This window comes from Mesitornis unicolor, unplaced genomic scaffold, assembly GCF_000695765.1.
Source record: "Mesitornis unicolor isolate BGI_N332 unplaced genomic scaffold, ASM69576v1 scaffold50511, whole genome shotgun sequence".
NCBI classification, from domain to species: Eukaryota; Metazoa; Chordata; class Aves; order Mesitornithiformes; family Mesitornithidae; genus Mesitornis; species Mesitornis unicolor.
This window is the reverse complement of record NW_010165410.1, coordinates 3110-27941: the sequence shown is the minus strand read 5'-3', so window position 1 is coordinate 27941 and position 24832 is coordinate 3110. Positions and strand designations below refer to the sequence as shown.

Below are 24832 nucleotides of genomic sequence, written 5' to 3'. Positions count from 1 at the left end.
TATAAAATGATATAGTTATTAAGATAATGTCTGAGAAGCAAAACTGACGATTCTGGTCTAACTATTACAATAACGTACAACAGCAGTAGTGTAAAACGTATGCAGAATTTCTGGTAATCAATATCCAGCTATACATTTTGCATTGAGAGATCATTAACTTTCATGGAGCTGGCGACACTGTGAATGCAAAGTATCCAAACAAAGGAGTGACGTTTTTAATTTGGGTGCAGAACATCTCCTTTTCAGCAAGCTTCCATAAAGCTTCTTAAAGACTACGTTCCTTATTCCATCAAAGCTTTGAATGTCTTTTACATCCACATTTTCCTAATCCTTAAAACTGCACAAGTTCTATAAAGCAAACCACCATTTCATTATTGATCTAACAGCAGCAGACATAAAAACTTAGCTCCATGTGAAGCCTACAGTAAAACTACTCACTGCAACAGGCTCAATGCTCTTATGATTTTGAGATCTAAAGGGCTGCTCTAATACCTAAAGTCATACAGGTCACTCTGTGCTCTGGGAAATTTCTGCAAACTTCTACAGGTGTCATTTTGTAACACAAGTTCCAGCATTTTGCACCAACCTCATTTTAACTGTCCTTTTTATTGAACTACCAGGTAGAGTGCCTGCTCCATTTCAAAGCATCTATCACATTAGAAAAAATATTTTTCTCAGTTTACGACAGCTTGTGTACTGAAAGCTGTTACTGACGTTCAATGTTTTCAACAAATAGAATACTAGATGCAAAGGACATGCAGATAAAATGCTGCTTCTCTCAATATTAACACAGCAAAAGTCAGAGCTCAGAAAAGGCTATTTCAGCACTGGTCAGGTTGCTGCTGGCAGGACAGAACTTACAGGACATGAAGAACCTCAGTAACTGACAGTTTCTGGAAACATTATCGCTATGTTAAGGGTCACCGTCAGTAGCAAAACATTTATTTACAGATCTCATTTCGTACCTCTTCACCTCTTTTACATCGGAAGGTAAAACATGAACTTCCTTTCTCTTCCCTATTAACTGCTGGCGGAGCTGTAACTAAAATGCCTGGTCCCGCTAGATGGTGCTATGTGAAAACATTTTTCATCAAAGATGCCCAGAAAAGCAAGACTGGGATTTAACTGAACAAGAGAGATGATGAGTGAGAAACTTTTCAAAGCATTTCCCTTCCATTGTAATAAAGAAGCAAGTCTCATGCTGTGTTTTCTCATTTTCTATAGCTGAAGTATAAACTTTTCTTGTAGCTCATTCCTTGTAATGAAAGTTTTGTCTCCACTACTGGATTAACTTCAGTGGCTCTTGCACATCTCCCTTGTACACCCAGAAGTCTTTCATAGCCGAGTTAAATGATTCTTTTAATTATTTCTTTTGAACCATGGTAAGAGGCATTTCTAGTGTGCAAGCTTTAACTCAAGGGTCCCATTTTATTTAACACCACCACATACACACACTTTGCAAAGAGAATGTGGGTTAAATCACTCAAAGTCTGCAAATCCCTGCCATAACTAGACATGTCACCTCCTTTGTTTTTTAAAGAAGATGGTGACTGATGTATGGTGTACCAAGGTTGAGGTGTCACTCCATTACCACAACACAAACACAAAGTAAGAGATCACTCCACCCCAATGGGCTCGTGTTCTCATTAGGGCAAGGGAAGGGAGGAGAAACAGGTACAAAGAGGTGAGGTAACTTGCCCAAGGTGACAGAAGTAGCAGTAGCATTGAGTGGAAAACCCAGTCCCTCTGAAGAAAAGGTCAGAGCCCTTCTGTTTCCAGAAGAAACTTCTGTAGTCACCAGAAATTAATTGGATTTAATGCTGTCGAAAATACGGGTAAGAAAATCCCAAAGGCTTTTGCTTACCTCCAGAACAAACATAACAGCAGCTTCTACCATACTGCTTTATCAGTTTCCACCCTACTGCTTTGTCAGTGAGAAGCTTCCCCATAAGGATTAACAAATAGTCCACCTTCTCTGAGTGAGATTGGTTTCTCCTCTGTGACTAACAAGACCTGTGTTTGTAGAGGGTTTGTGGAATGGGTCTGGCCTCTTGGCCAGGGTCACCAACGCATCTCACAGTGGTTTTGAACCAGGTGTCAGCTGGATTCACTTCCAACTTAAATTTGAGAGGGGGAAATTCTGTAAGTATCTGACCTTTTAATCTCTTATTTTATTCCTGAGCTGAACAGCCTCCTGAATTTCCAACTCATGTTATAATTTAAAAGACTAACTGTATAAAACATTAAAGAACAAAGCAGAACTGAGGCAGCTCTGATCTGTTGCTAAGGGAGCAGATTATCAGTCACTGATCTGGGCTTCTTCAGACCACTGGTGTCTGAATGGTTTACTGTACTTGCTTTCTCCTCAGCTCACCTTCATACTCAATTCAGTTACAGTCAGTAAAGTCACTAAGATTGCAAAGAAATAAATGCATTTCCATGCCCACTTAAATTTGTATTCTACAAGTCTGATTTACAGTCAGATGGTATTATATGACAAAACCTGCTTCATGATCTGCACTGGAACCATGTAAATAGTAATTGCAGCTATGGAAGTTCACCTTCAAAAAACTGAGGGACCCTACAATCTGAAAGATATCTCTAAATACAAATTAAAGAGAATAAATTAAATGGTTATTTCTACCATCGCATGATACAAGAATCCTTACTAAATGTCAGCAGTTTAAACTGTGAGGCGACTATTTCCATAATGCAACTACCCTGCTTTCCTTTTACTGCCACAGAACATCACGGTATTTCTTGTTTTCTCTTGTGAATATCAGTGCTGTACAGCATACCAGGTTGGCTTTTGCCTCACATTCTGGACTTTGCTGTACCCAAAAACTAGGATACCCATGTGAGTTATGAGAACGCGCATACAGACATGTATGTACCTGCAAGCCTCCTCCCTGCCAGTGGCTGGTGTTAATGTAGGTGTTCAATTGTGTATTTAATTGTGCAGTTTCGCACATGAGGCATCATCAGGATTGTTCCCATAAAACCCAGATCAAACAGACAAGAAGCACTTTGAACAGCAGCAGCAACAATACCAAAGAGTGTCAATTAAAAACTGTTTCAAAAAAGGATAGAAGCAAAGCGGGCTTTGAATAAAGCGTACAGCAGAATGAGTTGCTTGTCGGTTCATTACCTCTCCAAGACTCTGTCTCTCCTGTCTGTCCTCGTAGGCAGAAGTGTAGAATGGCTCATAAGTAATTAGGTCTGGACGTTCAATGTCATAAATGGCCTTGACTTTGGGAATGGCTGCTAAATCCTTGTAATCAAGGATTTCATTGTCTACTTTTGCCTGAAGGTCAAAGACAGAAGACAAATTAACTCACACAAATGTACTCATAATTTCTGTTATACACAATTTATGATTTTTGTGTATTAGTTGTCACACTGTTGCTATGGAAAACTCTTTCTGGCACTCTGCGTGTGTGAAGTGACTGCTTCTTGTTCTTCTCCAGCAGACCTCCTCTGCAAAAGCACACAGTGTTTTCTCAGTTTAGGAAAGAAAGAATATGGCATATATAGATCTAATACAAAAGCTTCTTAGCCTCAGTGGTGAGTTGGAAACTTCAGCTCAGCAAACGACTCATTTTGTGGCCTCAGGCAAGTATTTTCACCTTTCTGCTCTTGTTTTCCCATGTGTAAAATGTGTGATAACATCAACTTGGTTTGTAGATTACAGAGATTATGAAAGGATTCCATGCAGAGGACCACACACAGAAAGGTCATTTACAACTGTGTACACAAGAGGAAATACAGCTTATTACAAGGAAAGAAAAAGGCAAGCAGGACCATTTGTCAGGACTGGGTATCAAAACTCCCAAATGAAATTATTATATTACGCTCATCATTCAACCTATACCCAAGCTTCTGACTAAGGCATATGTTGGTTACTAACTGCAAACTACATGGTACTAACATTGACTATTTTTTTCCACTAAAACTGCAAGGAATTCTTCACTAGTTAAAAAAATGAAAGTAGGAAATCAGTTCCAAAGACAGCTGAATCCATCAGAAGGAGCCAGAAAGAGGCCTTACATATAGTCTAGATATCTAACATCTTTCCTTATTTGAAAGATTTGTTCAAAAAAAATCATCGTACATTCTTAACTACCTTACAGAAATACATTTGATGATTAAAACCGAAAGAGAGTATTAAAAATTGGTTGTCAACTCTTCTACCAGATACTTTATTTATTCATATTAGGCTGCATGAGGAAATGAGGCTGATCTGTTTCTATTCACATTCAGTTCTGTTCTTCCTAAGGACTAGCACCTAGTATTTTCAAATTTAAGTGCATCTTCGTTCCCAAGCTCTTCTAACAATCACTGGTCTTGGTGGTTCTTAAGCAATGCCAAGAATTAGAAACAACACAAAACATTTTTTCATAGAGAAGGTTTCAAATGTTCACTTTCTAAAAATAATCTCAAATCTGTTTAGTTTTGACTTAGTAGATATAACAAAAATACTTAAACTAATTTAACCCTTAAAATATGTAGGTATATGCTGTTATATAGGTTAATGTATGTTATTGCTATAATGTTTTTACCACAGTCTGTTAAGGAGCTGCAAACATGTCTGGATATTCGTAATCCAGTACAAACTACCATAGATATTTTTGTAGACCATGGTTTAGACCACCATGTTGCCCTAGAAACTGTGCTGCTATGCAGCAGTTAAGTTTCATAAGAATTAGCTTACGAAGTTGATATTACCAGCAGAATGGCAGTTCTCCAGCACATGCTCTGTGTCTCCATATCTGTGGTGTGAACAATTTTAACATATCAGCTAATTTTTATTGTTGAAATGCACTGAAGAAATGGTATTAAAGTCAGGACTCAAGATTTGTAATTCTGGTGAGTTTTTGGAAGTGTAGGTTATATGCATGTAAATACAGCAAGACTGAGAAGGCTGAGCTGTTCTCTTATTCACCCAAGTACATTTGAGTTTATATTTTTCCTCCTTAGAACCATATCAGTACAGCCACAAAAGAATAACTTTTTTTCATCCTATGGACCTCTCTGCCTAGACAAAAAAAAAAGTACTGACATTTACAACACTGAAATGCCTGGAAGAGTGGTTTGAAAAGAGGAGAAAAACATTATTCCTTTGAAAAATTTGGGCCAACCTTCTGCTAATGTATTTCCACTTTAAACTTCTAAGATCCTATGGCTCAAAAGGTACCAATAATGAGGCCAAGAAGTGAAAGAGATCCTCCACAGTAATGAAAGAGGAGGCTTGATTACTGAAGGAATGATATTAAACTCTATATCTCAGGTAGACACAAATAAAATAGTCTATCAATAACTTCACATTTACAGCACTGTTAGTTTAGTAACAGAAGGATGCTTAACTTCATTTTTGTTCTTAAATAAAAACCACCTTTCCTTCCACAGCCGAAACATCTGACTTCTTGCTGTATCAGCCAGGCTGACCTCCTCCCCACACCCTGCAAGTGCAGACAGCAGCTCTCTCAAGCACTGCATATTGAGGTGCACGGATCTCCTCATATAAGCCCTAAATAGGTCAAATGGCCGGTCTCCCTTCTGTCCCTCTTCACTCACCAAGTGGCTTCAAAAGATTTATCGTATCTAAGGGAAACGTGACCTGGAAAAGGCCTACCTTGCTCTTGAAATTCTGTAGTTATAAATACTACATCTTTCACAGCAAGAATTTTAACAATTTAACCACTAGCACGAAGACATTAGCATCAGTATAAAAGTGATTTATTTCAGCATGGAGTATTTCATTTGCAAGCAAGGGATTGGTGTCTTATTTACCAGAAGGAATACTTACATAGATAGTGTGGCCTGGAGAACCAGGTATACTGGAACCTGGTCTGGAATAAATGCTTTCTGATGAAGTTCTTGTAGGCTGAAAAACAAAACGTAACTTTTCAGAGCAACATGAAGCCATTAACATTGGTAATTTTGGTTTTAAAGTGAAGAAATCTGCATACATCTTGAAATTAACTGAACTTAGGAAAAAATGTCAACAAATGCAAGCATTCTGGCAAATTTCACAATCTTGTGAGGCAGGTGGGCTTTTCTTTTTGGTAGGGGAAGGAGTGCTGTGAGAGGGGAAGGAAGTTTTCTAAACCATACAATGTAAAAGACTGACAACAATAACGAACAAAACCAAACAACACCTGCCAGAGACACTGCAAGGAGCCATACAAAGTAAAATCCAGTATAGTCCTGCTGGTCATTTTATCAAATGTTAGTTCACAAACAGCTAGAGGTATCAGCAGTTCAGCAGACAAAACTGTTGAGAGGAGCACAGCACACACGCTATCACTTTCCAGATGTTCGATCATTGGATTTCCATTGCGAGTACAGAACTGAATTTTCTGTACAGAACAGAAATCCTTGGCTTGGAGCTGTTCCCTCATCTGCAGCACAATCTAGATGCAACATGGAAGCTAAACTGCTGTTTGAAATGTCATGGTTCCCCATACTTCAAAAGTCCTGATGTCTAATGGCAATGTCCTGCAGACTGAAATTCAGAACAGTCACACTCCTACAGAGCAAGTGCTGTTACACATTCAGTGGATTTTCCAACACTTCCTCAGGACTAAACAGACACTGATGCTCTGGGGGAAGTTTTGTGAGATGAGACAAAACTTATCATGAAGATGTGGGTATCCTGAACACTTGATGAATTTGAAAAAAAACATCTATTCAATCAAAAGTCACCCAGGCTATTGTGGCAATTATTCCTAAATTAAGCATGCAGCAGACACACAAACGTGTGTCACTCGCAACTGAGAAACCATGTACAATTTTTGCTCCCTAATTGACTGCAAAGAACCAAATCCCATCACAAAGCAATGCATCAGCAGATGACTCTAACAACACTAGTGCAGTGGGGTACTTCAAAGTGACTGAAAATTAAACCTTGGTAAATAGTCCTTACCTTGTCAACTTATGACATTGAACTAAGGGACCTTCAAGCACAAGCTAAAGAGAAACAAGGCTTGACAGCCTGGCTTACTGATTTTTCTTTGGAGATATCTGGAGTGAACACAACAAAGCTATTGGACCTTTCTTATCTCTCAGCATACATTTCCTGAAAGGATCCTTCAACAGGCCTCAGAGTCTTTCTACCTTTTATTTCATAGCCAGGAAACCTATTGGAATCACCCATATATGAAATGATAAAGGCTAGGCATGGATCACACAGCAGGCTTTCTCTGACTTCATTTCTGGAAATGAAATCACCACATTCAGGGAGGGTCAGAGGAATAAAAGGCTTTGAATATATTCCACCAAAAAACGTGAAGATTCAGATCAAACAGAGAGCAGATGTGGCCGTGGACTGACACAGTCACACATGCTCTCCAAAGCATGTCTGAGAACACTTTCTCAGCTGGACCTTCATGTGTTTCTTTTCTTTTCTCTCTGTGGCTGCAAATTCCTATCTCCCAAAAGGGAACAGAAATTCCTTAGCTGCCCTTGAGCTCCTCCCATGATGCAATCAAAGCAAAAAAACCAACAACAATCACTTGTTTCATGGAAATGTTACAAGAATTAAGCTGGAAAATCTGGCTGTTGTTGAGAAACACTTTATTCGTCCTTCAATTCTGCCATTTCACACCACTGGCTGTTTGAGTGGAGACACATGTAACATGCTGCTGCAGTTGCTATGGAAAACAATTATTTTCATTACAACATAAGGAACAGTATTAAGTAGTTGAGGTACTGTTAGGGGTGTCTCTGTTACCTTTGGCTTTTGGCAGGCACACTTTAAAAGTTTTGTCTGCTCAATTCTCCCTGTTGTAGGAAAACAAGCGTTAGAGGCATTTACAGCTTCTTCTCCACTGGCAGGCCCTCTGGATCTTTTACAATCACTTCAGAAAGCAAGAATTTCTCAGCCTCTTCTCTTAGTGTCTAAAACCTTTTCAGCAAAGGAATATTCACTTGTATTTATCACTTAAGTGAATTTATTAAATAAGGTTAGACACCTTAAGAAGATAGTTTCTGTCACATCCTGCTAACCACTTTCTTAGTTGTTCTTAACCCCAGAGCACAGGAGCAGTTATCAGCTGGACTGGCACGTTGTAGCACCTGTTCCTCATTTCCTCACTGTGTTTCTGCTCCAAGTTCCTCGTTACCATCCCACTAATACAGCCATGAGCCAGATATGACACTCTTTAAAACCAGTTTTCTATTTTCTGTAATTCTTCCTGTGTACATGAATTTTACCTTCTGTCTATTGCAAAACTCCCCATCCCCTGGGCCCTGCCACCCTGCCCGCCACTGTCTGAGCACACATCGTTCCTCTCCTCAGGAGCTTGATCCAAGCAGACCTGGAATGATGTCTCCTCTATTCGCTCCAGTCCTGTATCCTGCTTAAGTTTACAACATACCCCTGAAGACAGTGCATAAAAAAAGAGGACTTTTGCATCTACTCTCACACTTCCTGCCTTATTTTGCCCTATTTCTTGTTTTGAATTACACAGGCTGTTTCCATCACAGATGGCCAACTATTTCCTACTCTGCTGCTCCCATATGGTCTGGAATCCTTCACAGATTTGCACTTTCCCCTAAAGACAATTGCATTGCATTTAAAAACATTTGTGCTGCTTGCCTTAACAAATATACACTAAAGATTCCCTGATATAAGCTGTTCCTCTGGCATACTTCTAGTTGCTATGGTTGGCTCCTCTCCTAACAGACCTGTAATAGCTCCTGACTGAAAATCTGTGACAGAGTATGGCTTTTCTTAGATTGTACATTACGCCTTCATTAGCAGTCAAGAATTCCTGACCCTGTGTACCACAGTTAAACAGGTGGCAAGAGATATACTGGAGGTCAAGTTCCCTATTGATGTAACTGCAACAGGGTGTAAATTCCACCCTAGAGGAGAGCTTATCAGAGCACAGGTGATACGGGAATAGCAACTATCCCCGATTTAACCCTTAAATATCAATGAAGATAGTATGTGAGCACCTCTTGCACACATTATTGGAAGACAACAGGTAAAGAAACATCATTTAATATGAATGCCTTAATTTAGAAGTATTTCCTTCCATCTCAATAGTCCTATGACACTTGTTCTACACTCCCAGCAACAAAACAAGTTCAGCTGCCTCACTTCTACAAACATCTGGAACACTATATGATTGCACTTGTTCTTGAAGGATTCAAATAGCACTTTTCATAATGCCACCTTTGTGCAGAGAAATTTAAAGCAAATTTCTATGAAGCACTACACTTTTCTTGTGGTGCATGGCCTTTCTCCACATTTTCTGACAGTAGCAGAGTCATCTGTTTTTTTCTTTCCTCTTCCACCCAGATGGATGTAACAGTAGTAAAAATATCAATATGGGATGTCTGTACCAGATACAGGAAGTCTATGAAGTATATGAAAAAAATAAATAGAAATTCAGTCAATAGAAATTCATGCATGTCATTAAAGGAGCCAAAGGAAAGAACCAGATTACAAAGCATCTAAAGCATCTGCAAGACTTCTCAGTATTTCCCACTTTATCACAGACTTCTTATTTTTATGCTTTTGTTCTTCATTCCATGCATTTGTCTTCATTCTCTACCAACTTCATTTGCAGATCAGCAGAGAACACCAACTGTCATGCTCATCCTATTAGGTTCACTGTGAATTTCAGTGCTCAGTTATCGTATCATCCATGCATATGCCCCAAACTGATTAACTTGTTATTTTAATACTAGATTGCAAAGCTTAAGATATTCATCTGCATTTACCTCAGTCTGTCATGTCATCATGCATGGCACATCATCTAAAGAAATAACTTCTTAAAAAAAAAAATCCATACTAGAGCCATTCACATCATCCAGATGCTGCTACAATGTGGTGGCTCTGGCTTTCTCAAGTACAGATGTTCAGAATCATGCTCTATAAAAACTTACAAGTGCAGGCAACCAGATCAAAACTGATCCCAAGAACATCTGGCCAAGTGGATGCACTACTGTTTACCAAATGCATCATTAGCATTATTTACAGTACCTGCCTTAGTTTTTTGATAGAGTTCATTATGCAAGGCGGTGATAATAGCTGCAGAAGAATGAATATGTTTTCACTTAATAACATTTAACATTATAGCTTAAGCAAGTTCTCTGAACCTCACAAGGTACTTTAAGTGAAGCATGTTTATAAAGAAACTAATAGAAGATTAGGATGTAATTTATTCTACTAGGCAGACACAAGTTTGCAATAGCAAGGAATCTGACTTTCTCAGTACAACACTTGGTACTCTGACTACCTGATTCACCAACTGCAAGGTTTTCCAGTTATTTAGGACCCAGAACCAAGGTTCATTAAACATGGGCTTCCTATGGATTCCAGTAATTTTTCGGTGGCCGTGTACGAGATTAATAAAGCACCTCAGTGTTACAGCACTCATTGGGACTGTCTCCTAGTTTAACTATACCCTCCTCCTTACAAGAGTGTTGCCTTCAAATGCATGCATTCATTATTATTCTGCCTAAAATAGCTGTGCTATGTATGCAACAAGACAAAACTAATGAACAGGTTAAGTTCAACCTCACACAGACACACGTATTAATAGGTTACAACTAATTTTTCTTTCCTTTCTAGACACAAAGGCCAGAGAGGAGAATGAATTTTCAGCACATTATCATTGAAGATACGTTGATACCAAACTCATACTAACACCAAGAGTAATTTAATTGGAAAGCGGAAGAAAATAAAGTGGGAAGTCCAGAATATACTGAATTCAACAGCAAACTTCTCAGAATTCACAGGATTTCACCCCTAAAATTTTCACGTAGATACAAGCTTTGGCCTATCTTTATAGCAACAGTAACGATAATATCTTTGTGTCTACTCTGCAGAACACTTGAAGCCAAAATCTGCGTTGAGTTACAGTTTGTATAATCAGCATGTAAATCTAAACATAATTTAATACTGGCCAAATTTACACAAGAGGATATTCAGCTGACCCTAAGCTACTGTGTCCTACACAGTCTACAAAGCAAGAAAGAGAACATACCTTTATTTTGACATGGGCTTCTCCTATTTTGCCTTGCAAATTTTTCTAATACAATGGATAGGATTTGGGTTTTATTAATCCTAAGGCTCCTTGATTTCAGCACCGGAAACTCAGACATGTGCATGCTAAGCTGAATGCAAAAAGCCACTACACTGGCCTAAAAGATGAGTGAAATGGTCCCACAGTTTGCTGTTCTCAGACTCCAGCATTTGACTCCATAAAGCCTAGGACTGCAGAGACATTGCCCTCCTCAGGAGCACTGATAACACAACGTTATAGCTGTATTTTCTTGATAGATATTTCTGTAGGTAACAGAGAGAGCAGTGTTCAATGTGTGCAACATCCTCGGTTAACTGACTGAAGTACCATGCAGGACCAAGGGCACAGGGTGTGCAATAACTCCCAATGAATGACAGCATTGGATTCAACCAAGTAACACTATCCTGCAGGCCACATCTAACATAAATATCCTGCCCTGGCTGATGATATGACTATATCTGCTTTGTAATTAGAGACATGAAGGCAGTACAAGACACAACAGAAATCCAGTGGCATGGACTCTATCAGCCTGTCTGCCTACTGCTAGCCCATACCAAGTCCATACCAGTACATTCTTACTTTGTTATCAGCTGGAAGCTACCCCAGGAGTGCCTGGCTGCAGTACAGCCACACGTTCCCCACAGCAGACAACTAATAAATCAGCACTGTCCTGAAGAAGAAGAAATGGAAGTGGGTGATGTTCATAGGCGCAAATCAAACTCAGGGAGTTCTGAAAGTAGAAAGTCCAGGCCAAGAGGACAGGGAGAACCTCCCAGGTCAGAAGTGGATGTGCCCCGGACCACAGTGGCAAATGCTCTCGGGCAGCACATAGAACATGTCCAAACCTGGAATTCTGTCAATATTTTCTTAACTAAAGTATTCATATGCAGTTAGTCAATATATATATAAAAAAGGACCTGATTTAACTGATTGTATTTTTTATATTAAAAGCACGAGCCACTGTTCATAAAAAACTATTTCTTTTTAACCATCACTTTAAAGTCAGATGCTTTTCACCATTTTCATTTACTTCATATTTGCGCTCTAACTATTTGTTTTAGAAGAAAAACTTCCTTTAACACTGGAAGAACAATACTACAGCCCCAAAAAGTTCATCTGGATCTAAAAAAAAAAAAATTAGTTTTAAGCGTTTCATTAAACAAAACTTAAAAAGTGAGAATTAACACACAACACTGCACCACATGATGCAAAATACAGCGTCAGAGCCCAGGGTGACAAGGGATAGCAGGAAAGCTGTGTGGCAGAAGTAGTAGCAAGCACAGTGAATGACAATAATGAAGAATCTTCTCAGTAAAGAAGACCATTATCAACACTATGAAAACACAACAGCAAACCTCTGCAGAGCGTGGCCTGCGCAGAACCAGACTCTTTGGGTAAAAGAACTCAGATGAGGAATGCTGTCATGAAACACAAAAGGGAAAAAAAGAGTGAAAAGGAAAGCAGTTTCCCCAGCTCAGTGGTTAAGCTCTTTTTTCAATCAAATTACTAATATCCACTTGCTAGATAATAATCTGTGTGCTATAATATCCATGTTACTTACTGATCCCTGCAGAATCACAAACAGCCAGACAGTTGTAAAAAAACCCCGAAGCAATGTATATTTTTGTAGCATACACGTAAGTTGCTTTTTTTTTCTGCTTTTTTTGGCTTTGCAATCCTCCACAAATATCCAGTGGGTGCAAGATCTAAAGCAACCACTGTTTTTATGAACTCACTCTCAGATCTTGACCAGCTATAATGCTGATTAGTTTATATCACAATTCAGTTACTGAAGGAAAACAGAACTGGCTGTAGTCACTTAGAGAAAACTTCCGAAGTGACTTCAACGATAAAAGGGCTTTTTGGTTTGTTTTGCTCTTTAGGGAAAGGAAGCCCAGCAGAGCAAATAGGCCATGACACTGGCTTTTTGCAGAACCACCAGAAAATCTAGGCCTGACCCTGAGAGTGGCTAAATCATAAATCTGTCAACTCACAAAGTAGATTCTGATTCTCACATCAGGTCTAAATGTGTAAGAAACTGAAAGTCAATCAAAGTACAGTTCATACTTTAGCGGTGACATGTTTGAATAGTACATCATTCACCCAGTTTCATTTGTTTCTGTACCTACCTGTTTGCTACTGCCTTCATTTGAGTCAGCAGAATGAAATGTGTGCCAAAGCGAATTCAAACTGGTTTTAGAATAAGGTGTCTGACTTTTCACCAGAGTAGACAGTCTCCATCTGTGATGTACAGCTGAAGATAAAAATTCTCCATCTCTCCAGCTAGCTTCAGTACAGTGCATTTGTCAATACCTTTTAAAGACATATTAAGCCTCTGCATAGAAGCTCTCATCCAGGAATAAGGCAACCTTGGATAGCTGTGCTGTAACATTTCTCAGATGTTCCCTTAATATGCATTCCTCCACTTCATTTTCCTGCAGGAACTCACTTAGGCAAAGTCTTGCAGGTGTATGAATTCATTTACTTCACCCACTGCAATTAAAATTAGCTGAGAGGGAGAAAGACTGACATTCTAGAATGTGTGACAGAAAAAAGGAAAATATTTGAAGAGGACTTTGGCCATTTCCACAGGGAATGGAAGTAAGCTAACTGATTTATAAGGTCAGCTGGAGAAGGTTCATAAGGGCTGCAATGCAGTATGGAGTGTTTTGATAAGGCTCTTGCGTCCAAGTGAAAGGGAGGTACTGTACCCCAACCATTCACCACAAAGCCCAAGCACTTAAGCAGAGCCAAAACACTGTCTTACATTTAAACTGTTAAATGAGGAAGAAAATCCAGTTTGGCATAATTTTCCATTTTCTTATAGAAAGTCAGGACAGAACAATGTGCAAATGCTGGGTGGGACTACAGTGATGTTTGGCCATGCTATATTATGTGCCCATCTAGGGCCAATGATTCATCTGTATTATCACTACAGCCCACATTAAAATGAACTCTGCTCAACAGAAAATCATCTGCACATTACCAATGATCACAGCAAATTTTCTGCAGGAGATGTTTTACAGATCAGTGCACCTGAATAAATTCTAAAGGATGTAGCTTCCTGTGAATAAGCCACATATAGAACACAACCCACAGGATATCCTGTGTATCTCCATGCCCGTAGCTCTTAGTTTCCTTGTCTGAAAGATATTATATTCATATGGAGTCTCTAATACTCATATCCATAAAATTTATCAAAGTTCAAATGACCAACTGACACATCAAAAAGAGTAAATTGCCCAGAAGATGAATTAGTGAATATGGGCTTAGAATTGCCTGGTGCATGCAAAAAGCCAGGCTCCAGCATTTATCAGTGCAGCATTATTGCCATCAAGGATTTGATCTAGAAAATTTGCCTGGATATGCTGAGGTGACTCCAAGGGTAACTGCAGCTCCTCTTGGTATTCAAATTAGAAACACTTTAGGCTGGGGTTTATGCCAGTTGGATGACAAAGGAAGAAGAGTCCATATTGTCTAAATGCTGTAAATAACCATGCAGAACAGGGGATAACTGTAGAGCGATTATACAGATGTGCAAAAATACTAAAATATATTGTAGCATTTGCCCTGTTCACATTTTCTTCTTAAGAGTCTCTCTCACAATAACTGAGATATGAAATGAAGTGTCTTAGAGACTCTGCTATGTCTGTATGTCAGAAAATGATACTATCATTAAGGCAGTGCACTGAGACAGGTATGTGAAAGTGGTGAGCCTAAAAATCAGAGCAATACCTCTGAAGTGCCTCCACTGTTTATTCTGCCAGAGTCGTGACAGCTATGCAAAAAAAACATGGAAAAAGTCACTCTTAAAAACAACATTCAGTTAATGTGTGCGCAAAATATCTGGTGTATCATTACTATGAATTCAGCTTACCCGTAGCTTATCTTCAGTCTTGGTGGATTGCTTACAGTCGGGATGCCAGACAGTGGAACCTGAAGGAGAAAAACCCCATCTTTATTCAGAGTAAAGCAGATGACTTCTGGTTATGCACCTTCAGTGCATCAGATGGTGAATCAGTAATGAACTATTTAAGTAACTCACATTCAATCCTAGCTCATGAGAGATAGAAGTGAAACAAAAAGATACTCAAATCCTTGGCCCATTTATGGTAGCCTCTTTCTCAGGCTGTCAAAGCAGTTTACACACATTCTTAATTAAAACTCAGTCTCAAGCAGCAAGGCAGTCAGCAAGCACCACCTGGAGGAACTGAAAGACAAAGGGTTCCTCTGGGCAGGATGGAGGGTAAGAGCAAAAGAACTGGGCCATGGTTACATGATCTGTTCTCCCCTTATGTACTGCACAACATGTACAAAGGAAGATCTAATCGTAAGTCCATTAATAGTGGGGAAAGTCCTATTGACTTCCTTGAACGATACGTGTCATGTACTGTAAAGCAGTACTCAGATCACTTCTTCCCTGCAATTATGCAAAATGCAACAGGAAAAGCAAAATTAGAAAATTAGAGTAGAGTCAGGGCAGTATCCCACCTGCTGCACTAAGCTAGAGAGGCCAGTCTGATGCAGGTGGTACAAAGCAGCATGGGAAAGAGCTTCTCTGAGATCACAGCTGGCACACACATCATTTCTACCCCCTGCTCTGCAAGGTCAGTGGCATGTGCTGCACTGGCATTTCCACTTGGCATATTCCAGCTATGCATCCTACTAAAAAAGGCAAGATCTCTGCTGTTTGCATCCCAAAACATGGGATTCTCTCTTATGCTGTAAAAATGAAAATACCTGGCTGTCCCCAAGGGCTGAGCAGTGTCAGGGGCAAGGAGCATTTCAGTTCTCCTTTGGAACAGAATCTAAACTGTAGTCACTGCTGGGAAGCTGCTGGCAGGTATTGGCCAAGCTGAAATGGAGCAGAAGCTAATGCTGATTTTTAACACTGACTGCAGCTGCAGTCATATTCAAACTTCATCCCAGTCACCAAAAAGCCAATACAGAACCTTGTTTGTCTGCAGGGGGGAGCATCACCTCTTCACTCTGTCCACAAAGAAACCAAACAGAGCAAAGTCCAGGTCTCCTGCTGGTGACTATTAGCTCAAGTGCAGCCAGAGGAAGCCCCACCCTCAGAGTCCAGGAGAGGAATGGGTCAGGGCCCCTGGAAATTTTGTTCTAACGAGCCCTTACATGGCTGGGTACAGAAGTACAGACCAGCAGGAATGATTTCACTTCCCAGCAGCAGACAGTATAATCATCATCAGGAGACTGGAGAGAACGCTGTGACTCTGGATCAGGGGTCTGAGATGTTTGGCTTTGAGTCTAAGCTGAGGAAGAAGAAACTGTGCACTTGGCAGGGGGAAAGTATCAGCCACCAGGGAGAGGTGTGCCAACAGCCTTCTCTGCAAACAAACAGCAGCCTCAGAGCCAGGACCCCACCGAGCTGTGAGATCAGGAGAGAAGCGTGCCCAGTGCGTTTCCTCAGGAGGTCACACAGATCCACACACTGAGGAGGAAGGGAGTTCATACTGTAAGGCTGATGAACTAAGACTCAGAAGGTTTAGATTCAATTTGAAAATTCAGCCGTGAGCTTCCTTTGTGACCCTGAGAAAAATAATCTCTCTTCCTCTGTACCTCAATTTCTTCTCTACTAAACTATCCTTCACCATCAGAGAAAAAGCTGTCACTGCATTTTTGGGTAGTATTTAGCACAAACTGGCACAATTTTAGGGACATGTCAGGAGAATGCTGAAGCTGTTGAAAGTGAACAGGAAATGCAAGATGGATATAATTTTCATGGTGGAACTCAGCTAACAGTTGTGAGTTCTTTCAAAAAATGGTAAATATGAAAAATCTGAAATTTAAAATTCCAAATCAGATAGAGCTGGCTTAAGAAGTTAAATATAAATATTTTTCAAGATCTTGAACTCTGAGCCACCTACGATTTGTAGATTTTTTTCATCCAAACATGTCACTCTATTTTGAAACACTTGGAACAGTGCAAATTCTCAAGCTGCATTGCCACTCTTTTTTTCTACCGGAAACAGTTCAGCAAATTGTGGTTGTTTCCTTTCTCAACATATGTTTGTTTGCTCATTTGGCAGACACTAACCAGCATGTTCACTTATTCAGCTTTTTACTTTGCACGTACCATTGTTTCAACAAACAGCTCTCTAAAAATCAATAACTCTGGCTATTATTTACACAGCGAAATGAGCGAAATGAGGCTGAAAGCCTGTGTGAGAATCAAGTGAAGCATCCCTCTAAATGCTGAACAACATCTTAGCTCAGCAACAGTCTTCTGGGGCACTCCGTATCATAATATATTACTAGGAAGTGAATGGGAAAGAAAAAGTTTCTGATGCAGCTTCCTTTTCGTTCTCCTGTGAGAGAGCAGGGTGAAGCCAGAATGTTTTTGCTAGCATTATTCAAACCATCCTGAACTTACAAAGCCCCAAAATAGACTGCTTGTTTTTCCATGTTTTCCTTTTGCAGATTTTCCACACATTTCTAATGTAGCTACCACAAACCTGCCAGGCTTCTCTATCATACAAAGCAATACCAATACAGTGCATTCATATCCTGTGGAGAGGACAATTAGAAGTGAGATGGAAGCTGCCTATTTTAATATATTTTACCAATAATGCAATTTTTATTCTAGATTTAGTGTTGTGGTGTACTTTTATTTCAGAGAAATGTTTAGAGTCTGTTATTCTGCACCCTAGAGTAAACAAATTGGATGGAGTCAGGATATACATTTCAGCTGAGAGCTCTGCACAGGAAAGGCTTTTAGGTCCCTTACACTTACAAGCATGCTGAATACAGCAAGGAAAGTTTTGGCAAGGCAGTCTGGAGCACACTCAGCAATAACATTATTTACTCAGAAAACAGCTTGTGAACAATAAAGCAACGCAACTTGGGCTGCTCCTCCTCTGAGACAGAGCAAGCCTGAAGAACATTATACCACAGCCACAGAAAGGAAGATACAGCCAAGAAGAGAATGATGGCAGATCAAGGAGCCAAGAGTCTCTCCTCTTTCACACCACATGAACTTGGCCAGGACAAAATCTAGCCTTAGGTAGAAGCAATGCCTTCTGTCTTATTTGGATCTCCAGAAATTTACACCACAGCCTGCCCAATCTGCATGAACTTCCACTCTCTGCTAGACTGGTGCAAACAGCATGAGTTGCTAACAGCTGTTATTAATAGCACTAAAGGATGAACTGATGCTCACCCTGAACACTGTCTGTACTTTATCATAATATGATGTGAGGAAACTAAGGAGATTACCAGTTGTCAGGTGCTGTAACTTCTGCTTTCAAAATACTTTTTCCAATTTGCCATCAGAAAGCAGTACCTCCTACCCAGCTCTCTTTCAGCCTCTCCTTGCTCTTGCAATGCGGAGCTGCTACACAACTCAGTATCCAGTTCTGTGTACAGCCGGAATACAATGACTAAGGTCAGTGAAAGTTGGACTGCAAAGGAGAGCAAACTACAAAATAACACAAGTTAGCTTCAAAGGAATTCCTCAACAATATTATCTTAATTTTGGAATTCCTCCAGAATCTCTCCTCAGAATTTCAGAAGATGGTTGCCACCACACTTTCATAATTTCTTTCCAACTTTTTCACAGTCCTTTCAGGTATATCAGGCAAGTTTTCTAACATAAGTTCTATGATTCTACACAATGTCCCAATTGTATCTGCCTTTTTAGTATCTGGCTTGCATAAATGTGTATTACACGTCTTTCTACCGACATTAAATAATACTACAGCAAGTTATAAAAATAACTGTAGCTTGATAGTTAATATGCTACCTTCTGGGAGAGTAGGTGGAATTCACATAAAGGATATTTTTCAATCAAAGAAAAGAGCACTTTTTTTTTTAATGTGAAAAGATAATGAAAAAAATATGCTTGGCAATATCTGGGAGTGTGAGACTGTTAATAAGAGATGAAAATTAATACAGAAGAAAGAAGTGGCTGTAGAAAGACATAAAGATCAAGTAAATGGGATGAAAAAGAGAGATGTGACCAGATAAATAGGAAGTAGGCGAGGTGAGCAAATATGATTAAGAACCAGAGGAGACACTCTGTCAATATGCACAGGCAATGAGATCTACATGATTCAAAACAAGCTCACTGCAGCCTCTGGAAGTTTTTCCATTGCCTTTCACAGTTTGGAGCATGGTCCAGAAAAGCAGAGAAACCGATCAGCAGAACTCAGGGGAAAGCCTCTCACTTTGTGTGGTATCCCACAAAGCAGTCTGTGAGCTAAGCTGTCCGTGAGATGCCAAATTCAGAGGCAGCCTAACAAATTTCATTTTTGCTACACAGCTTTTGAAAACAGTTTGCCTCAGCTAGGGTGTAGGGTCACTGCAAAGCCATTGCTACAGACACCTACTAGAGCAAAAGGGTTTAGAAACTCCTGAGGTCCTTGACAGAAAAATTAAAGTCTGATTGTCTTGTTAGAAATGGAGATGTCCTTACCTTGCAGATACATTTCTTCTCCTTCTGTGAACATTTGGTTGCACCTGCTGCATCGTGCACAGCTTGGATGATAATGCTTGTCACCTGCCTAAATAAAAATTAAAAAAAAGGGAAGTGAGGGACCAATGCATTGCTGCTTTGTGACCAGTCATTATTTGCTGACAGATCACTGTCATTTTCCTTCTGTTTTACCTGTTATGATACAGTGTTGCCCTCATGATGTGACAATAGCAATGAGAATGTAAGATCTGCTACACTGCTTCAGTGCACAGGTCAATCTAGTATTGAATACTGCTCTCAACAGAGGCCAACAGCGACCATTTGGAGTAAAAGGCTGTAAAGAAACAAGACGATGCAGAACAACCTTCCTCTTCACATCTTCCCATTCAAGTCACCAGTGGTTCAAAGATTTCCTGTCTAGAGGCTACGTCTCAATTTATCTAATCTCCATGATTTGCCCAACGTCTTTTTAAATCTCCATCTCTCTCACAGTTCAAGTCAATGAATGGCACACTGCAGTCAGATATTTGTGTAAACCTGCTGCCTCCACATTTTGTCAAACAACATGTACTTTCTCAATTGCTTCACTGCCATGCATGAATTTAGACAATGAATGACAGTTTTCAACCTGCTATTTCATTCTTCCTACACTGTTGATATGGATGTTGATAGAGCTTTCTAGTGCCATTTCTGGGACCATTAACTCCACAGATGTCTGACTTCAGAAGCTACACTAGCACAGACAGCATAAGCTGAACTTGAACCACGGATGTAAAGATGCTAAATACTCTAGATCCTATTACCCAAATCCACTGAGCTATTCATTCTCTAAAATACATTGATACCCATAATAAACAAAGCTGATCAGATTTCAGGCCTACAGTGCCAGCAAAAATCAAGACACAGACATATTAATGTCACTATTTCTTCTTCGGAGACCAAAGCAACCAATATATTAACTTACTTGCATCAGAAACTAAGCATGCAATGTCCACATCAGGCTTTTTAAATAAAAAAATAATTAATCCTAAAAACAACCCTTAATAGTGACAAATGGTTGGTCTTGATAATCTTAAGGGTCTTTTCCAACCAAATTATTCTATGATTCTATAAAACAGTGAATTCTAAAAAGTCTTTAAAATTTTATCTGGCTGTTCAAACAAGTTAAACTCAAATCCTTTTTCACAAAACATTCCCTATCCACTGAGATGTTATACGCACAAAATACCTGTTTACTCTGTAGCTGACTTGTAAAATGTCATCAAATCCATTTCCTACTTCATTATACTTGAGACTGTAACATTACTAAATTCAACCTTTCCTTAGGTCTATTGAGATGAATAACAACGTATTTTTGGTTCACATTTGATACTGATTTTACAGGCTTAGTATTTAAAAGTATTTATATGAGATGACAAAGTTTATGGATTAAAGTACCTGACAACTACCAGACAACCAGCTCTACCACCCAGCCCTTCTGCAGGTAAAGTTGCACCATTTAATTTTAATGTTTCTGCCTTAGTAGTGTAGTACCTGGTTTGATTTTCGGGAAGGTCAGTGTTCATAAACACTGTTGTGTGTGTGGACATGACTACATCTTTCATTATCACTACCAACAATTCCCGTTCAGGAATTTCAGCAATACAAGGCCAGAGAAGAGGACTTGGTGTGCTGTTAGTTTAGCCACACTCACTCTTCAGCACTCCTTACTCAGATACTGCCTTTGCTGATGATTCCTCCTCCTTAGAGGGCAGCATCTACAAAACCGGGAGACTAATGTGATTTAGTATTTTTTGCACCGCAGATATAGACCTATCAGGCAAAAAAAGGGAGCTCTGGTAAAAGGGAGAATGAAAGGCCTCTATTAAGATATGCCTACTCAAGGAAGAAAAGGTAATGAGGGAGGAAACAGATCTGATCCTTGCCTTGCAGCAACAAAACCAATATTGAACTGAGAAGGAAAAACACAGTTAGCACACATTCTCTTTCTATCTTTTTCATTATTGGCCATCCTCCTCACCTCTGACTGTATCTAGCAATTATTTAACCCCTGAGGTGTCCCATCAGTCCCATCCCAGCCCTCAAGATTGGAATTTGAGGAAAAGAAAACAAAGTAGCTCTGAATGTATCTAAAATGTAATGCTGGCATCAAACCACAGCTATTCTGATCTTTCATGCAGATATGCAAAGAGCAGCTACTTTATATGTGGAGCTTTGGGCTGTGAATACTGAACAGGGTTCAAAGGTAGATCTCCAGTTCAGACAGGTCAGCACTCAACATCCTTTCCTGTACTTTCTGCCCCATGTAAACAATATCGATCATACAGAGGAACAGCAATTTTATCTGTGTTCAGTAAAGAAAAATAAAATCCCTACTTCTGAGCATTCCTGAAGTTCTTCAGTGGAGTGAGGCCCACAGAGCTGCTTGTCACAAGTGATTTCAGACACACTTGATTTAAAGATGATGGCAAATCTGATGACCTGGGAACCAATCCCAGTTAATTAGATATAAAAAATTCCTAAGAAGGCTGAACCACTGCCAGAAAGGATTTTCTCCAAACAGGAAGAAAATAATTGAAAAATAGATTTGAAACAATAAACCAGGAATCTTTTCTGGTCGCTGCCTGTCTCATCCAACTGAAGAACATCTCTGTGGCATAACTGTGCTGTTGCTTAACAGAGCTCCAATTTTCAGTAGGCACATGGATTTTTCTGAAATAAAATTCACAGCTTCTCAAAAGATATTCAGTAGAGTAGCTAATTAGCTACATAGTCTGAACTGGAAAGAGTACAGGGCTCGTTATATTATTATTAATTAACCTCTAAGATATCTCATCTGAAGTGGGATTGTGTCTTCTGAGATGCCCACCAAATTCCCAGACACAAAGGACTGAAACCTTTGTACATAAGTATTATCAGATGAAGTAGGTTTTACAGAGATATCTATATTGTGAGAGGATCATGTAATGGGGACAAAGAAAATCAAGCATTCACATCTGTGCAGTTTAATCAACTGTTTTTCCAGTCTGGCTTTTGAGGTGGTGTGGCTTTGTTTAGGTGGGGTTTTTTTGAGGTTTTGCAGGGTTTTGGTTTGTTTGGTTTGGTTTGGTTTGCTGAGGGTTTTTTATGTTTAGGAAGAAGAAAGACATACTGTACCTATGTTTTAAACAAAAGGTGCGTTTCACTGTCATAAGCAAAAGGTGCCAATCCTTTGGGTTTTCTATAGCTGCTCTGGCAGTCCTACCTCAGGCTTCCGATTTTCCTGTTCCTTGTGTTGTGGTTAATTCGCAATAATTTTGGTCAGTAACTTCTAATAGCTTGATCCTAAAAGGTTCTGCATCTGGTCCATCTAGTGCTAATATTAGGGAGTCTTTCACTTGCTGTGATCATCTGATAAACATTCCCCTTATTTTTTTCCTCATCACAAAGCTTTTCTTGAGGATTCTTTAGAAAAGGGCATATGGATTCAATTGCTATAAGCAGTTTACATGTATTTTACAAGTCAGGCTATTAATAGCTGAAACGAATCCAGAATTCATCATAGTATTATGTGTAGATCTGTGGCCTCCCTGAAGATTTTTTTCCTGGAAAAGCTTCTGATACACTACTGTCAAGAGAATATGGTTTAAATGATGTACACTTGTCTCTTCAAAACAGCCAAAGAGACCAATTTCAAGTTTATCAGATCTTTCCCCAAAGCTGAAATAACTGGCCAAATTTTAGCCTAGCATGAGTAATGATGAATGAACACCACACCCCAGATAACACAAGCTTGCTAAGTGGAGGCGTGAACACATCCTGCACTGGAGAGGTTTAGGGGGAGCTGCACACCACAGCAGCTGCAGTTGTTGCTGAACATTTCCAAAGCACTCTCATGAGTTTTCCACCTCAGTAATGTTTCTACTACTCAGGAGTGGAAGTCTTTCTTCTATGGGTATCCACTGGAAAAAAACCTTGTATCTCAACTTACTTGAGGCTAATCTTGACATGCCTGACTTGAAGAGAAAACAGATTGCTAAAATCCAGACATTTACAATGTGTTAGGAAAACCTTTGGGATCTACAAGAGGATGAAATATTCACACTTTCTAGAGATCTGTTTTTGCCCAGTGTTCAGGCTACTGAACTCTTATTCAGCATGGCCAACATGCAGCTTCTTATAATCTTTTGCTACTGTGCTGTGGACGGTAAGGCTTGGAGCTCAGTCCTGTTGGCCGTAACAAGCAGCATTAATTCAGTGCACAATTCCCTGAAGATTCTTCAGCCAAGGTACAAGAGGGTTAAAGACATTTCCTTCCCCACTATGCCTAGCTCTCCTGACCCCTTCTCAAGTTCACTTCATGTCCAGAAATCCCTTACATTTAGCTTTGCTACAAAAGGACTCCTCAAGTGGCAACTTGCACCCTTCCATCAGTAACAAATCCCTTGTTCAAAATACAGCCATGTGGTATCAAACAGCTAAGCTATATCATATTGCTTCTGAGCCCTTCTCAATTATTTCAAGTTTGGTTGAGATTTTCAGGACAATACAAACCATCAAGTGCAAACTACGACCCATAACTTAAATGGCTGTCCCTGAACTAAGTTTAAGTAAGCTGAATTTATTTCTGAAAATACTTTGGTTTTGCTTAGCTAGAAGTGCTAAAATCAACCAAAATAATATAGAGCATTAATATTCTTACTTTGCATACAAATTCTTAAATGGAATTGAATTGACAACAGGTTTTTATCAAATTAAACCTATGTGTTACAGTCACTGCTTATAAATTCTTTATTAAATCAACTGGCACTGCAGTAGAAGCAAAGAACATCAGTTACCAATTTATAACAATATACAACCTCTTTTGACCTTCCTATTTATCTTCTATCCACACTGACAAATCTAAAATAGATTCTCAGATTAAATCCCATTTGAACACAGTAGACAGAAAAAATAAGATTAAAAAAAGTAGCAGCATATACTCATTTATCAAATACTTCCAGAGCCTCAGAACTGCAGAATGAAGGAACAGTGACCAAAGGTGTAAGTGTCGTTATTATTGTAAATACACAGATGTTAAATTTGAGTAGCTTTTCATGGTTCTGCAAGTCTCACTGATTCATGGTTGATCAGTGAGATATCCATTGTATTTATTGTCTATATATTACTAAATGTATCAACTACATGCAATATGTGCATTACTTGCATATTCATATACAGAAAACAGGTTTTAACATTATTTTACATAGTATTAAGGTTTTATTAATTCTGGTAATTTCAAAACATACTGGAATCAATTCTTCAGCAGCATTGAGCTTCAGTTTCCCAGTCTACAAGAAGGTTAAATAACATTTAATGTCCTTCATAAAATACTTTGGAG

The 24832-nt window shown here is 39.3% G+C and overlaps 1 protein-coding gene across 1 annotated transcript in view; it reads right to left on the bottom strand.

The window, feature by feature from the left end:
• Positions 1-19507, bottom strand: part of ABLIM1 (actin binding LIM protein 1) — a 45331-nt gene extending 25824 nt beyond the window's left edge. Inside the window, 5 exon segments of the mRNA XM_010194608.1 lie at positions 3149-3304; positions 5807-5902; positions 12395-12459; positions 14904-14975; positions 19474-19507. Of these exon segments, the coding sequence (XP_010192910.1) occupies positions 3149-3304; positions 5807-5902; positions 12395-12459; positions 14904-14975; positions 19474-19507 (423 nt within the window).
• Between the last annotated feature and the right edge of the window lie 5325 nt (positions 19508-24832).